The sequence below is a fragment of the Asparagus officinalis genome, chromosome 1, assembly GCF_001876935.1.
Source record: "Asparagus officinalis chromosome 1, Aspof.V1, whole genome shotgun sequence".
Lineage (NCBI taxonomy): Eukaryota > Viridiplantae > Streptophyta > Magnoliopsida > Asparagales > Asparagaceae > Asparagus > Asparagus officinalis.
This window is the reverse complement of record NC_033794.1, coordinates 82,127,404-82,144,054: the sequence shown is the minus strand read 5'-3', so window position 1 is coordinate 82,144,054 and position 16,651 is coordinate 82,127,404. Positions and strand designations below refer to the sequence as shown.

The 16,651-nt window shown below is 35.6% G+C and overlaps 1 protein-coding gene across 7 annotated transcripts; it reads left to right on the top strand.

The window, feature by feature from the left end:
- On the top strand, positions 1,136-16,456 carry LOC109826736 (protein ALWAYS EARLY 3-like). 7 transcript variants are annotated; one of them, XM_020393773.1, is made up of 19 exons: positions 1,136-1,267; positions 2,606-2,731; positions 3,507-3,616; positions 4,812-4,910; positions 5,166-5,228; positions 6,992-7,069; positions 7,172-7,346; positions 9,235-9,333; positions 9,415-9,476; positions 9,581-9,740; positions 10,599-10,676; positions 11,380-11,873; positions 11,975-12,031; positions 12,627-12,863; positions 12,946-13,110; positions 13,958-14,095; positions 14,186-14,404; positions 14,923-15,189; positions 16,015-16,456. In XM_020393773.1, the coding sequence occupies exons 3-19, from the start codon at positions 3,512-3,514 to the stop codon at positions 16,210-16,212; spliced, it is 2,694 nt and encodes an 897-aa protein (XP_020249362.1). In that variant the 5' UTR covers positions 1,136-1,267; positions 2,606-2,731; positions 3,507-3,511; the 3' UTR covers positions 16,213-16,456. The 7 variants fall into 7 exon arrangements, with proteins under 7 accessions (XP_020249362.1, XP_020249375.1, XP_020249355.1 ...); XM_020393786.1 differs by having other exon boundaries at positions 9,235-9,476; positions 11,380-11,864; positions 12,714-12,863; XM_020393766.1 differs by having other exon boundaries at positions 9,235-9,476; positions 11,380-11,864.

Below are 16,651 nucleotides of genomic sequence, written 5' to 3'. Positions count from 1 at the left end.
AAGTCACATGTGCTCTCCACGACTTAAAGACTGTAATACAATGTCTTATCTTTGCCTCCACAACTTGAAGATTGCAGCAATAGAGAAGACCCACCACGCTCACATCCACGATCTCTCCCTCAGAGAGATTCTCTGCAACTGCCGATTTGAGGGTGAACTCACTCCTGCCGAGAAAGTTTAAGTCTTGAGGGGGGGGGGATCTGGCAAGTAGGGTGGATTTGGCTAATTAGGGTTTTTTGTTGGTTAAATTATCGCCTTCTCTTTACAATCCTGCGGACTCAGCATCCATGTCACCACTTAATTTGCCAGGTGAGCCACTTGCATTTGATTTTTGGCTGCCGGCGAACATGATGTGCCTTATTGACTAAAAGGCCGAGAATAAATGCCTTGTTGTCGCCGGAGTTTTTAAAAATACCAAACTGGCAAACATGTTCGTATAAAAATACCAATTTGGTATTTTAGCCCATACAAAAGTACATGAATAAAAATGACTCCATTGCACAAATAGGTATAAATCTATACCCCAGTTCAATGTCTTGTTATGTAATGACCTTTAGATGTTGATCAATTGTGCAAAAAGTAAAAAAAAAAAAAATATTCATATGTGTTATCGTGTTTAATTATTTTTCGGACCCAATCAAAATTCCTGCCTCCAACTACTGCCTAACAACGACTCAAGTTTGAAATAATACAAAGTTCATTTTGATCATAATCGATGAACTTTAAAAATTAGATAAAACCCCTAAACTTTGAGTAATTTCAGAGAACTCTCTGAACTTTCAAAAAGTTCCATAGACTAAAATATCCTTTGAAAAAAAAACCTCCTCTCTTAATTATATCATAAAAAATCTTCCACCTTCATTTTCTTTCGGCTTACCTCAGTCGTCGTCGGAAAACCTTGGAGCGGTCTTTTTTTTTTGGCCCCAAAGTTAAAGTGAAACTTTTCCAACAGTTACAAGGTTCTCTGAAGCTCTTAAAATTTTAAGATGGTGTTCGCTAATTTGGAAGCTTTAGAGGGCCATTTGCAAATCATTCCAAACTCAGGGGGTCTTGTGAAATTTACCCTTCGGGACTTATATCAGAAATCTTTAATTAATCCCGACTATATTTGTTTACTTTACGCGCGCGTGTATAAATATATCTCGGAGAAGCTCCTCCCTTCCCCTTCATAAATCTTCCTCAAATTCTCAAATCCGCAATCTGGCTCTTCTCTCTCAAGAAAAATAAAACTAGGGTTTTTAATCTCTCTGCTTCAAACGGTTCAAAGGTGCGATTTTTTTCTGATCTTTTAGTCATTATGCGACTCTTGATTTGCGTTCGATATTTCTGTTGACCTTCGGATCTTTTCGTCATCTTTCAATTCAATCATTCGAATGTGTTACTGGTTCTCAGCGATCGCTGTAGATTTTAGGGTTTTTTTCTTTGGGTTTTGTGTTTCTTGTTCGTTGATCAGTTTTGCCAAGTGTAATGGTGAAATCTTCTTGAGGTAAGAGTGCATTGGGGGGTGATAGGCTTCTTGGGTTGTTTGAAGGCTTTGATTTTGTCCAGTTCCTATTTTGATTAGGAGAAATATGCTTTTTAATTTTACAAGGTATAAATTTTTTTGACGCAATTAGGGTTTTTTTTGGTGGTGTGAGCTTTTGAAGAAGGCATTGAGGTTGTTTCTTGCTTCGTTGTTATTTTCATATGAATTCTGCTCATGGTTTTGAAATTGGTTTGCATAATCTGTGATATGATCTACCCACAAATGCAAGACAGGAGAAATTTTTTAAATTGGACAGGATTGAGTGATAAGAAGTTTGATGCCTTCTTTTCTTTTCAATAATTGTTCTTCTCCTTCTCCTTCTCCTTCTCCTTCTTATTTACCAGAATTGCAAGCTGATAGTCTAGAACTCAATAAGATCTCCTTATATGATGATATTCTGATCATTACCCATTAATATTGCAACTTTAACCATTTCAGAGACTAAAGATTATTTTTTGCTCTTATCCATATGTTTATTCTAATCCATACTGTGTTGATGGCATTGGTTATATGGCCCTTCCCATGGGCTATTGGCTGCGAAATAATTAGTTCAACATGTTGCGCCTTCAACATTTTCGGTTTCTGCTCCTACCGCTCAGATCAACTTTGAGGGTTTATTTGTTTACATATTATGAGCCATTTCTTGCCCATGTTACTGTTGTATTGGGTGCCCTGTTCACCTATCGCTTATAGCTATATGTTTTGAGCTTATTCTTCCACTAATATCTGTCCTCTTTTGGGACTTGATGGGTATAGTGAGCCACAAGCGATTTCACAAGGCCAGCTTGAGTTTAGAACATTGATCCCACCTTTCCTCCATACTACTTGTTGTCTCCAAATGCTTTTGTTTGTCGCTTCACCTCCATCATTTTGAATTGCCCGATCCCATGCTTATTGTTCTCTGTAGTGAGCACCTTGTGGAGCAACGAACACACCACCATTCTCATCATGTTCATGATTCAGTGATCACATTGGCATTACCTCACTGTTTCCCCTCTTTCTTGATTCTTTTAATGGCTTTATACTTTCTTTTGATTGGTTCAGCCACAATGATGTAACGGGATTATCTTCTCTTTGCAGGCTTTTCTTTAGCAACTAATATATCCATTTCATCAGTTATCTGGAGTGCCTCTGAGAGGGTGAGGGTGTAAATGTGACCACTGAGTTTAGTCGAGCATCTTTGACTAATTGAGCATTTCAACCAAGGTTTGTGGAATTCTTGTGCTTTCTTATTCTTTTTTCGAATTGAATTGTTTGTTTTAGTTCTGTTAGGACGCTTTCTCTGCCACTTCTATTTTGTTCATAACCTTAATGAATTATAAGGTCTCCATGGTCCTCTCCTAAAGTTAAAACAAGAAGTCCCTTACTTCTTATCTGTTTAATAAACTAGAAGTTCGTATTTGCAATTTTAAAAAATTTCAGATATTAGCTAAAATCAATTGTTAATTTCTGTTTCCTACCATTAAATAAATAATAAACAGAGGATATATGCTTTCTTCCAATTTCCTCGAAGTTGGATACTATTCTTGTATTAAACTTTCTTCCAATTTGCTCGAAGTTAGATACTATTATCTTGGCTCTATTCTCATATTAAACTTTTGTCAGTATCTTTGGATGATTATTGTTGGTGAACATTTTTTCTTATATCTTCTCTTTTTCTCATTTCATTTTCAGGGTATATTTTTCTCCATGATGACTCCTGTTTTCAGTTTTAATTTTTTTTTTAAAGTTTTTCACTGAATCACGCCTTTTCCCTGTCCAAGGGTTCTTCTAATTTCATTAGATCATATATTTTCCCTTCCAAAACTAATACTTGTAAAGTTTGTGCTATATTATGTATGTTTTGAGTCATTTCCTCTCTTTTTTCTGCGTTTATTTTGAATTTCACCAGTGAATAGCATTCTTTCTTTTTATCAACGGTTATATGCTTCTTATGTTGCTTATATGTTTCATCTTTTTTAACAATATTACAATGAACTAGACTACATGGGACCAACAAAAATGTCACGCATGGTGAACAAGCGTACGTCTAAAGCTAGCAAAGAGTGGCCTGATAAGGTTGTGACAAATGCAAACAAAAGCAAGGTCAAAGTAAGTTCTTTGCCTCAACTTATGTTAGTTATAATCTTTCTATCTTCTATTTGTTGTCAGTTTTGTCTCTGGTATTGGTGACCAACAGAAGGGAGTAAAAAGAAAAGAAAGAAAGAAAAAAGAAAGGTCTTCTACTTGTGTTAATTAAAGAAGACCGTGTGCTTAAGTAACAAAATCGCATAATATTTCCCATAAACTATGTGTTTCAATTTTATCCAAAGTGGCAGGCCTGTTGGTTCTTTAGTTAGGAAACTGGGTGTCTACTTTCTTTGCTAATGTTTTGTTGCACTATAACTTATTCTTGTATCTCATAAAAGCTTTTGTTTTCCTAAGGCATATGAATAGCTTCAACAATTGTATTTTATCTTAGGCACTTTGGCTGCATATCGCTTGTGCCTATAAAAGTTAACCTTTTTTTTTTTTTTTTTTTTTTTGGGGGGGGGGGGGGGGAGGGGGGGTTGCTAGGGTTCTGATTAGTTAATATTTTTCTTCCGTTCGACTGTCTTTGGGATTCATTTTGATTTGTAATACCTATTACCTACATCTTTCTTTATCCTGGTTCGGATTAAGCATCGGTCGCATACAGTATTAAAAATAATATTTTCGTAGCTGGGTATTGCTTATAATTTGAAATTTTCAGAGTGATGGAATTACCTATTACCTTCAATCACATTATGTATAGAAGTTTCACACTTTATAGTTAAACAAAAATCTCATATGTTTACAAGCTGATAGTTTCCTTTTGCAAAATGTAAATAAGTTCTAATCAAACAGACACAGAATAGGACTGAAGGATAACCTTCAAGAGGATTGCATGCACATGCTAGATAGTACTTTATTAATTATCCAGGACAAGGATTTGGTCAAATTGTCTGGGGATGTCAACCTCATCAATCAATGCTTTGCCAAATGTTTTTTGACAGGCACATTGCCAAGTATATTAATTATTAAGCACAGACGGAGTTTGTTGTCATACCACACAGACACACAACACAGACACACTCTTTATTTAGTACATATGTTATCAATGTTATCTGGTTTAACTTGAATGTTGTGACTAGATTTTGTTTAACACTTTTGTATATTGCATAGCGGTATTATTAAAGTCGTTGGACATGTATTGCAAGTACACATTACATGTGATAGCATCTTAGACTGTAGTGTGATTCCTAATTCCTTTTAAACATGGATGCAGAAAAGGAAATTGTCTGACATGTTGGATTATCGATGGAACAAGGAAGAGCTGAAACAATTCTATGCTGCATTTCGCACGTATGGTAAAAATTGGAGAAAGGTCCGGGTTCATTATCTTCAAAACATGATGTATTTCTGCATTTCGCACGTATGGTAAAAATTGGAGAAAGGTCCGGGTTCATTATCTTCAAAACATGATGTATTTCAACATAGAAAAATGTAGGGCAAGCCCGATTAAAGGTCCGGGTTCATTATCTTCAAAACATGATGTATTTCAACATAGAAAAATGTAGGGCAAGCCCGATTTTGAGTTTAATGTGATCATGTTTCTTATGACAACTGTTTACATTTTCAGGTGGCTGAATTAATAGGGAACAGGTCTATAGACATGGTGGAAAGTCTTTATAATTTGAATAAGGTGAGCATACAGCCTGTACCATACACACACACACACATATGTTTTTGGTGTCATTTCTAGTTTCTCAAATGTGCGAAACTTTTTCCTGCATAGCATTTAATAATTACTTCTAGTGAAGAAGCCTAATAGGAATCTTATTGCGATTTGTATGTCATGTATCATATTCCAGCTTGTCCATAAAATTAGAGAAGGAATTTAATAAATACAAGGATAATGATTTCATTCAGTGGCTGTGCATAATCTGATTGAGTCGAAGGTGTTAATATGGTTTAATGATATGAATCTGATGTGGAACTCACATAACCTCCTATGTTAAGATGCATATTCAAAAGATCCCCAAATCTTTTGACGCTCAAGGCTCGGTACCTAGCTGTAAATTACCATGAACCACTGTCTTCAATCCCATAACTGTAGTTAGGGGCTTTAAGACCTTAATTTGGTCATATAGAACCAATTAGCTTTCGCGAGGTTAATCAAGTTTAAAATGTTGGCCATTACGATATTGGTGCATGTTCCTGAAGTTTTATAGATCATGAAATTCGGTGTGAATTATCTAAAAACTGTAGGCTCTCTTGTCATAAGAACTTTTCACAATGTCTTCACGGTATTATTTTCTATTTTTCTCTGTACTGAGCATGAACGCCACATGTATGCGTACATATTGGATGTTCATGCATGCATGTATACATACATATGCATAGGCACACAACAAAGTTTTCATTTTAAAGAATCTTAAGTGATTGCTGTTTAGGACATGGATGTTTAATTTTAACATCTAATCTTTCAGTTTACATGGTTAAAATCTGGGTTCAGATCCTTCAATGAACCAAAGTGGGCCAAACTAACTCTTTCAGTGCTTCCAGAAGGATTGTTAAAGACTGCCAAGATATGGAGAGAACTTAGATATTGTAGCATGGATATCTTTTATCCTACAACTGATTAGGTGGTTGATTATGAAAGAGAATATTTCCTTTCATGACATTCTAAGGCTAAACCTTCTCATCTCAAATGAAAGATCCACATTACTCCAAGTCAAGTCTCAAAAGCACATGCAAAACAAATTGTCATACAATTTGAAGACCTCTAGCCTGTGGATTAAGTGGTTTCATGATTATGGGGTTTTCAATCATGAATAAATGCGACTACAAGATATAAGGGAAAAACTGTACAGTGTGATGGGTTTGCATTTGGTTACATTTAGGCCATAGCAGCTGTTATGCATGCTTCCAAGGCTGCTATGGAAGTATGAAGAATTGGAGTTTAAGTGGGGTCATAGACATATAGAAGGGAAGTTAAAAAATTTTCTCATAACAGCTGGCACATCATTTCAGCATACATCATATTTGCATGGCTACATGGAGATATATCTAACTATATGCACGTGCCTCGTGTGTGTGCACGCACGCTTGCGCTTGAGCTTGTGGGCGGGTGTGGACATGTACATGGGTGTGGGCATGCATGCATAGGAGTTTGTGTGTGTGCGCGCGCGTCTGTGCATGCATTTAATTGGGAGTTTGTGTGTGCGTGGGCGCTTTTGTGCATGCATTCATGCAAGTGCATGCCTGATTAGATGGCTGTTTGGGTGCTCGCCCTCATTACATAAGCATTAGTGATTGGAAACCTATATCGCTTATCCTTGTTGTCTTAATATTTTTTGATGTTCTTGATTAGTGTTTAAAATATTTTGGTTTTAAAATTTATCTTTCTCTGCTTGTGTCACATGGTTTTCAGCAGTTGGCACATCTAATTATCTGCAATTTTAGGCGTACTTAAATCTTCCTGAAGGAATGGCTACTGCAGATGGATTTATAGCAATGATGACTGATCATTACAATAATCTTGTGAGTTTTTTGACGTACCTTTTCAATTCTGATTTTGGTAAAGATACTTAGTCACTATTACACTAGCTGTCACCTTGTAGTCACTGACTGAACAACTTTCAGGATGGTAGTGACAATGAGTATGAGAGGAAAGGTGCACCATCAAAAATTCTGAAGCCTGTAAAGTCTTCTTGTGCAAAACGTGAACTGGACATATTGAAACGATCTGATGGACCGTGCTTGCAAAATCAATCAGTGAAATCAAGTCACGGGTGCAAGACAAAGAAGCATTTACAAGGCAAGTTTGATCTTCAATTACAGAACTACTCCTTTTACTATCTTGTCCCAAAAATCTTCCATATTTCTTCTAAGACTTAAGTGGCGTCCGGTTGCTTGCAATTGTCAGTTTCATGCACAGAAACGTGGCAACTATTATTGCATGCAAATACAGTTGCAACTGTTTGGGTTAAACTTTAATATTTTACACCTTGCAATTGTAACTACAGTTGTAACTATATTGTTCTACTTGCAACTTCTCATATGTGACTTGTCTTCAATTTGAATTAATTGAAAAAAAGGTATTCTTAAATTTACTTTTAAACATAGTGTTTCTTTTTTTTTGGGGGGGGGGGGGGGGGGGGTTGTTGGATTTTTTTGAATATTTATTAGTTTTTTTGTAAAAATTTAAACATTTTTTAAAGAAATTGAAAACAAATATTTTTATATTTTTAGAAAGCCTTAAGATATTTGAGTTTTATTCTTCTTTGAGTTTTAAAAGTATTTTGTTATTTGGGTTTGTTGCAACATGCAACTAAGTTATTAATTGTTTCAGTTGCAAGTGCAACTTATAATTAAATTTGCACTGGTCGTGAGCTTCAATCGAAGGGGTATATGCAATAATAGTTACAATTGCAATATCTACCTGCAATGAAGAAAACAATTATAACCAGGCAAAGGAGACCCAGTTGCATGCAACTTCAGTTGCACCACACCCCCTTAATTTTAGCATAGATACATCTGTTAATTTGTGATGATTGCTTTGGGATTAACTTGTTCCAGCACTTATGATGGGGAATGGGGGGAGGGCTACAATCGGAAGGAGTGTGAATCTTGAACATGAGGTCTTCGGAAACGATTTGGATCTGTTCTACAGTTTGGAGTGCAATCGGCAACATTTGTAAATGGAGGATGAGGACACATAAACATCACGATAGTCACCGTTCACCCACAAACAGTAACTCAGATTACTCTCTACCCATGAACAGCAGTTTGAACTACTATATGAACAGTAATCCTACAGGGATTTGGGCTGCTTTTTATTTTGTGGGCTAGAATTTTGAGAGGATCTTTGGAATTAAAGGCTCAGATTAATAGGCTTCACACCTAAAGGCATCCCATCCAAAGGCATCACATGCCAAAGGGCAAGGAATTCAAATGCTTAGAGAGATTTCTCAAACTCACATTTTATTAAGCAAGGTCTATTCCCATGGAGAATTACACTAGCAAATGACATTTGGAAGAAAATAAAAGTCCTAATAAAATCTAATCTTAACATAATTAACAAAAATTCAATCAAATAACTAAACTAGAAGAAAATATCAAAATGAAATCCGAAAGAAATCCCAACTAAAATAGAAGATTACATAGAATCAAATCTAACCCTACCGACAAACCTAAGATGCTAATAAATCCTATTTGCATCAAATCTAGTGTCCATGATCGTCGTGCATCTTACATAAACATTGAACATCATGTGCATAAACCTTCTCTTCCACTCACTGGGACACACAAAAAGTAGTATTTTACATGCATTTTCTTTCCAGGTGTAAATTGATCCACTTATCTTTTTCCCATCATACGATTTACTTCTGCTAGTTTGCCTAAATATCCCCCCCCCTGCCCGCCTTTCTCTCTATCGATCGAGAATTTTAATGTTGCATTTAGCTTGGATTCAAAAGAATGCTATGAACTATGGTCATGGCCATTCTTCTCATTCCTTTAGAGTCTAGTGGACATATCACGTGTCCCTAACAGAGACAATATATTACGTTCCAGCAATTGTTTTCATCGTTATCTGCCTTCATACTAGTTAGATTGATATGTTGTATGGTTATCTAATTTAGTTGTTGGTTTTGTGCTACATGTCCTTGAGCTAGAACATGATTCTCTTTTTAAATTATTTCCAGCTTTCTTTACGGATTGCTGGCCGCGTGCTGTTCAGAAAAGGACTCCTCGTGTTCCCATAACTCATAGCCAAGGTGATGGGGACAATTTTGTCTCAGCTAGTAAGTGCATATTAAAATCGGCTCATGATGAACACACCCATACTGAAGCATTAACATTAACAAATGGTCCACATGGTGGAGATTCAAGTCTAATTTCAGGGTTCCAACAAAGAAGTAAACTCATTGAAAGTATTAAGGAAATGGTATTTATCTCCATTACTACAATTCATTACTCCATTAATGCTTTCCTCTATTATGATATTCATAATAAAAAAACTAAGTATCAATTGTCTTTTTCTTTTGATAGTGTGCTGAAACAGATATGACCAATTCAAGTGACATTAGTAAGAAGCCGGATGACAATTGTTTGGAAGGTTGCTCGGGAAGAAGGGATGCTGATAATGGCCTTCTCGGAAACGATATCAGAGTGCAGGATGCTGATCGTATTGATCAAAGTGTAACTCAATGTAAGTATATGATGCTTCAAGAAGTGATGAAAAAATCCCTGTAAATAATGGCAACAAATTTAAAGATATAGGAGAAATATCTAGTGATAGGGGGAAATGGATTAAAGCCAGGAAATTTTAGGATAAAATGGATAGACATTTCATAACTGGAAAACCACACACTCTTCTCAGGGTCAAAGGGAGAGGTGTCTCTTGGAGAGATGACTAGTTTTGAGTAATTCAGTTATATCTTTCTGTCTGCATTCATATTACCAATTTACTAAGAAACAAAATTTTCTCACTGAAGTTTAACCCTACAACCACACTTTCTTGTTACTGAATGTATTTAGACCCATCGTGCTTCTAAATTAAATCACTGGAGGCAGATGCTACATGTTTAGAATTAGGCTTAAACTTAGGAATCTCTAGTTGACAAAGACCCTGAAGTTTGCATGAATTTGTAAGTACCTAAGCTATTGATGCAGGGCCAATGGTCAAATTAAATCCTTTCTAGACCTGTTGCTGGCATCTTCTCAGATTTTGAACTGAAATGCCATCCTGTCCTAGCAGATGAATGACATGCAACCTTTTCGTTATATGGCATGCACCATGGCACTAATTCTCAACAAATCAATAGAGTTTAGATAACTGAGAGCAAAAAGCGAGTTATTATGTTTAATTAGTCATAAAACTTTTTACAGATAATAAGTATATTCCACATCACTCTTTTCCAATTTGATAATTGCTAAGAGTGGTTCTCTTTTTCTTTCTTTTTGTTTTTCGTTTTTCCCCTCTTTTGGGAATGATACCTACAGCATGTTCACTAATATTTTTATAATTTTCTGCTCGCTATTAACTACTCTTCTTTTTTCCATGAAGGCTCTGCCGTAGATCCTCTTCAAATCCTAGCAGATGTGTCATTAAACATTGGGTTGGAAGGCTCTGCTTGTGAATCTTGTTAGTTTTCTTAATCCCTGTAACCTTTAATCTAAACAGAAATAGGAGTTCCCAACTGATTGCAAGTGTTGATGATCTGAATTAACAGGGTGAATCATAGGGATAAACTCTTCATTTCGCTGCTTTGCATATAGATTAGTTTATGAACCTTCTATTTTACTGTTTTGTTAATATAAGCATAGCACACTCTTACTTTTTATTTCACATACTTAGCACATGCTTTACCTTTTTCTTTTCTTTTATCGCTTGCTTTTGTTGAAACCTTTATGCACCTTATACTGTATAATAAAACGTGGTTGTTACTACCTAATTCTCAGAAAGTATGACACTGGGACAAGAACACCGCAGAACATAGTTTATGTGTGTGTTCAAGAAGATTATACATAAATGAACATATATTCCAACAAAAATAAATGCACATATATGTAGGCATGCATGCTGATGAAAATGCATGCACACTACATACATTTCTAAATCTAATGATAGGATAATGTATGCCAACTCTTACGACTATGAATTCTAAATAGACCTTAACTGTTCATCTTTCTATAGATTGATGTATCTCACTTCTTATGTTGAAATTCTGAAGTGTCTAAAATGTGTAAGCATACATGCATATTTAAGAGGTCTGTGCTTGTCTCACCTTAGCAATCATTACATATTTTTTCCCCCAAAATTCTGAATTCATCTCTTTTCTTCGTAGTACAAGAGTCATCTCTCCATGGTGCAAAACAAAAAGGTGGAAATGGTTTCTCTTGCCATTTTAACAAACATGGATCACTATCTGCAAACCCTGAAAATGATAACTCAAAGTTTTCAGTCCAAGGAGTTGGGGAGTTATTTTCTGTTCAAAAGTCTAATCTACCTGGATCAGTCACAGGATTTCACGAACTTGTTAACTCAAGAATCTCATACAGCAGGGATACAGAGTATTCTTCGACTGATTTTAACAAGACTAATGAGTCTGAAACATTGTTAGCAAATCCTGAAAGTCATAAGCCCAAAATCTTAGTGGAAGTAGATCAAGAGTATCCTTCAAGTGTTAGATACGATGAGATCCTTTCGAAAGAAGCTAAACTGCAGCAGGTTATAACCCCTGATGAAAACACTGTTGGAAAAACTGTTTCTGATGCAGAAGAGGCAAAAGGTCCACATGTCACTATGATGGAGAAAAGTTTTGCTGAAAATGTAAGAAATGTATGATGTCATCTTACTTCTATTTGATTGTCTTTCTTTCAAAATTTTACCTCCTTAATCCCCAACTTTAATTGATCTATATAATCTCTTGTTGGAGGCAGATTGCTGAAATTGAGGGTCATGCATATTCTTCTCTGGATGAAAGTGAGAAAAAGGAGGTATAATTTCTCACCATTGATCTTCAAGTTTCGATCGAGTTCATAAGACATTTAATGAAATGTTATTAAAAAATTTCTGGTTAGATGCATGTCTCTTTATTCTTTGATCATAGTGTATCCTAGTGAATTTGTTCTATGCACGCTCACTCAATTATTGGTTCTCCTTGAGCTAGTGTCTTGTTCTTTAAAAATAGATTTTCTTGCTTTCAAGTGGAGCTGTAGTCTGTTTGCTATTATTTACTTTGAAGTTCTTAAGTAAGCAGGACCGTGAAAAGTGGACACAACAGTATTAAGGAAAGGTAGCTATATTTCACTTGCGTGAATATGCTACAAAAACATTTGTCTGAAATGACAATTTTCTTGTTTTAAGGATAAAGTTTCAATATTTTCATTCCATCTACGGTACATAATAGATGAATATACCCAGGATGTAACCTAGTAGCTAGCCATCCAAATCCAGCATCGTTTCTTGCAGTTTGTGAATCTTATTTTTAGTCTTAGACATGCTTAGCAAGGATTCTTGTTAATGATTCTAATTGGTAGTCAGCATTTTTTTTCTCACAATATTGAGGGTATTCCATTGCAACCTTGTCAGAATGTTGGTCAATGTCTTGGAAATCAAAATGGTATTGCTGCTCGATTCTGCGAAGTTTCTGGTAAAAATCAAGATGCATGTTTTCAGGAGCGTGAATTAAGGAATCCTGCAAAGTTCAACGTGCTGCCAAAGGAGCTACATGACAAGATTGTTCTTGATCAAAGTTTGGATGCAAATGGAATCTCTCTCAACCCATCTTTTAAACTTCTATGCATTACATCAATGAAGCAGGCGACGGTTAGCTGCTTTTTTCTGTTTGCCTTTGTACTTTTATAGAGACCAATATCTTTATATTTATGATAAATAACATTTATGGCAGGGGGAGACTGTCAATGCTATATTAAAGGCCACACCTTGTGCAGATGAGGAAGTTGCTTCTTCACCGCATAAAAGATGCAGCCAACCTTGTATGCTGGCAAAGGTCCAGTCAAGGGAATCTGACATCAAAACTATTGCTGATCTTACTCGCGCCCTGGATAAAAAGGTTCTCATCACAAGTCATCCTGTTTGTCTTTGCATTCTATGGGAAAACTTTAGTCGTATACCTGAAATATATGACACCTTCATCTGATATGCTTCATTCTACATACCTCTCTCAGCGCGCCATATACCAAGTGATGACATTCTCACCTATATTTAATGCTATAAAGTTTCATTTCAAAGACATTTCATAAGCACAAATTGTAGTATACTTTTTTGCTCATACATTGAAAGTCTGAAAGTTTTTTAACCTAGATGCCATTCTAAAGCATGAACTGTTAACAGATTAGGTTTCTTATAAAAAGTTGCAACTTAAACAATGATACCTTCAGTACGAGAGAATTTAATTTAAGGTACATGTAGCTTTCTTCACGTAATTACTATTGTATGAGCAACTCGAGGAAATATAGTAATACGGATAAGAAGTTGTAATATGAATATTCCAGGGCTTAGTATCATGACTATTATCATTCAAAGTCAGTTTGGATAGAGAAGAAGGCTGGGGAGGGGGATGATTGAACTAAACACAAGGGCAGAGAAATGAGAAGAAGGGAGCGTGATGTAACTAATTGTGTTTGGATAGACAACTAGGGAATGGAGAGGGAGGCGAGCGATGGAACTAATTTGTGTTCCCCTCACAAAAAAATGTAAACAAACATAATTTTAGAATGGTTAGCGTCGTAACCTCCCCAGTTCCTCCCCTCCCTTCTTAAAAAAAGCGATCTAAACCCACCAAAAGTTTTTCTGGTGTAATACTATTTACTTTTTCATGATAGTTGGGGCTTCTTTCGCTTACTGGATCAGATTTATTGAAATTCATTGAATTCCTTTTCTTTAATTTCTTTTTCCAGGAAGAAGTGCTGAAAGAACTAAGACAGATGAATGATGTTGTTTATGGAAGAACAGATGAAGCATTAGGTGCGGAATCTAACCATGTCATAGAGCATTATCGTAAAATAGTTAAACTGCTGAATGAGGTCAATGATGAGGTAGATATCCATAGTCATATCCACTTAACTTTTTTTCCCATCAACACAATGGGTTCATGAGAAAGTAAATACTCAGTTCTCTTGTTTCAGGTTGCTTCTGCTTCCTATAATCTGAGGCAGCGCAATACCTATATTAAGAATTCTACAGCTCCAAAGTTTAGCTTATTGAAAGATTCAACAGAATATGATGGACTTCCTGGCACCCTTAGTGCAGAGTATCTTTCTAGTCAAAATTCAAGTTTGTATATAGAGGAAATTGTTACAAATGCTCGGGAGAAAGCAAGGACTATGGTTGATACAGCTGTATTGGTAAGTCAAAAAACATAATGCACTTAATTTCTTCAGGTTCTTGAGATACTTGTTGTGTTTATTAACATATATAACAAACTATGTTTTACCCATCTAAAGTGTTAACATTGTCTTTGTCAGTTAAAGAGTGCTGTTAAGCTAATATTTTGGTGACATTTTAGAAGTGTTTGAATCTATTTCCCTAAATCTTCAATTAATTTCTCTTTCTTTCTTATTCTTTATGTGTGTGTGTCTCGCTACAAATCAGAAACACACAATCTAAACATGCTTCAATGTTTCATGGTATTTCCTGATATCTTTTTCCTTAAAACTTCAATTCCATATTTTTGTATTGTTAGAACCATAAAATGCACTTTTTGAATTTTTTTTTTGTTCTCTTCTTTTTTTTCCTTCTTCTTTTCTGTTTTTTGAGGTCGTGTTCAAGATTCACATCTGAGGCTCACCTCAATATGTTAAATTTGTTCTGTTCTCTAGTTTTATCTGGTCTACTAAACTTGGTCTCTTGCTACTTTTGTCAGACAATGTCCTCACTGAAAGAAGGAGAAGATGCTCATATTAGAATTAGAGGTGCTTTAGATTCTGCTGTCAATGACCAGTCTGGACTTGATTCCAAGCTATTGGGAACTAGATATTCTTGCTCAGCCCCATCAGCATACCAGAACAGAGCACCATCATTTACAGCAACAGCCAATGCACCCAAGGGAGCTTGTTTGTCCTCTGCAAATGAGTCTGAGATACTTTCTGCACTAATGTCAGAGTGCATAGCTACTATGTTCATGATTCAGGTAAACATTAAACTTTAAATGGTGTCTTATTCATTCTAGGTTACTTTTGGTAACCGGATATGGAATATCTGGATTAATCAGTTTGGGTAGTCCTTGGTCCAGTTGGGTAAGCTAAACCACTTAAACAAACCAACGTGCTCTAGATTTCTGCTAGGATGCAAATTTGTTTTTCAAGTAAGCATTAAATATTTAGTATAAGTTCCAAAATTATAAAAGATAATATATCTTAAATATTTGTTTTCTAATTACTAAAGATCATTGCTAAAGAAAATTTGTGAAGAATCCTAAGACCAGATTCAGGATCCAGGGGCACACCATAATCCTCACGAATAATTCTTATTTCAAACAAAATCCAATTCACAAAAAAAAATTGTAAAGAAGGCCCCCTTATAAAATCATAGAGAGAGAGAGAGAGAGAGAGAGAGAGAGAGAGTAGGGGATCGCGACACATGTTTTAATTGGAAATTCCCCGCAAAACCTTTAAGGTTGGATGGTTATTAACCACCAAGTTTAAGATTTGAGGAACGTAAAGTTGGATCGTTATTAACCACCAATTAATTAAGACGTCAGTTTTTGGACTTTAATCTGCAGTAAATGGTGATTTTTTAATGTAATTCTTCTACTTATGGAAAATTTGTATTAACCAAGTTCTTTCCCCTGTACTAAGAATCGTTGATAATTTTTTGGTTTCTGAACTTGCTAATTAACGGGAATTAATTAGAAGGTTGAGTAAGAATCAAGGATCGATATTTCTCATCAAGCTCAATCTCCTTCCATTTTCAAACAGTTTCTTGCACTACTTCCAACGTCTGTTTTAATATGCAGAACACTTCAGAGAGACGGTTTCCACCGGCTGACATTGCACGGATATTAGAGCATGCAGTTGAAAGCTTGCAACCTAGATGTTCACAAAACCTTCCTGTCTACAGAGATATCGAGAAATGCATGGGCTACATCAAGACTCAAATGTTGTCACTTATTGAAACACCAAATACAAGCCTTCCTACAGGAATCTCGGTTTAATAAGCAACTGAAGTTTTTGGCCAAATCAAATATTCTTCTTCTGTTCGTGGAAGATGAGATATCTAACTTATAACAAGAGTTACAATACTTTTGTAGAATAATTGAAGGATGATGATCAATGAATCTTTTACAGCTTTTGTTTCGTGTAAATTTTGTCGCATTTTGTTCCTGTAAAGCTATGTTAGATAGATTAACCGTGTACAGAACTGAACTACGTGAAATGAAAGTTTTCTTCAGTTTTGTACAGAGTATTATCAAGTATTTTAACTTCCAAGATTACTTGTTTACGACTCTAGCAGCATCATGGGCCTTAAAAACTTTGTAGCTAGGTTTAGAATTGACTTTCACAGTTCTCCAATCCAGAGTTTGATGATGTGGAAAGATCCCTAAAATTTTGCATACCGTTAATCTTTACTTTGCATAATTAATTTCCAAAGGC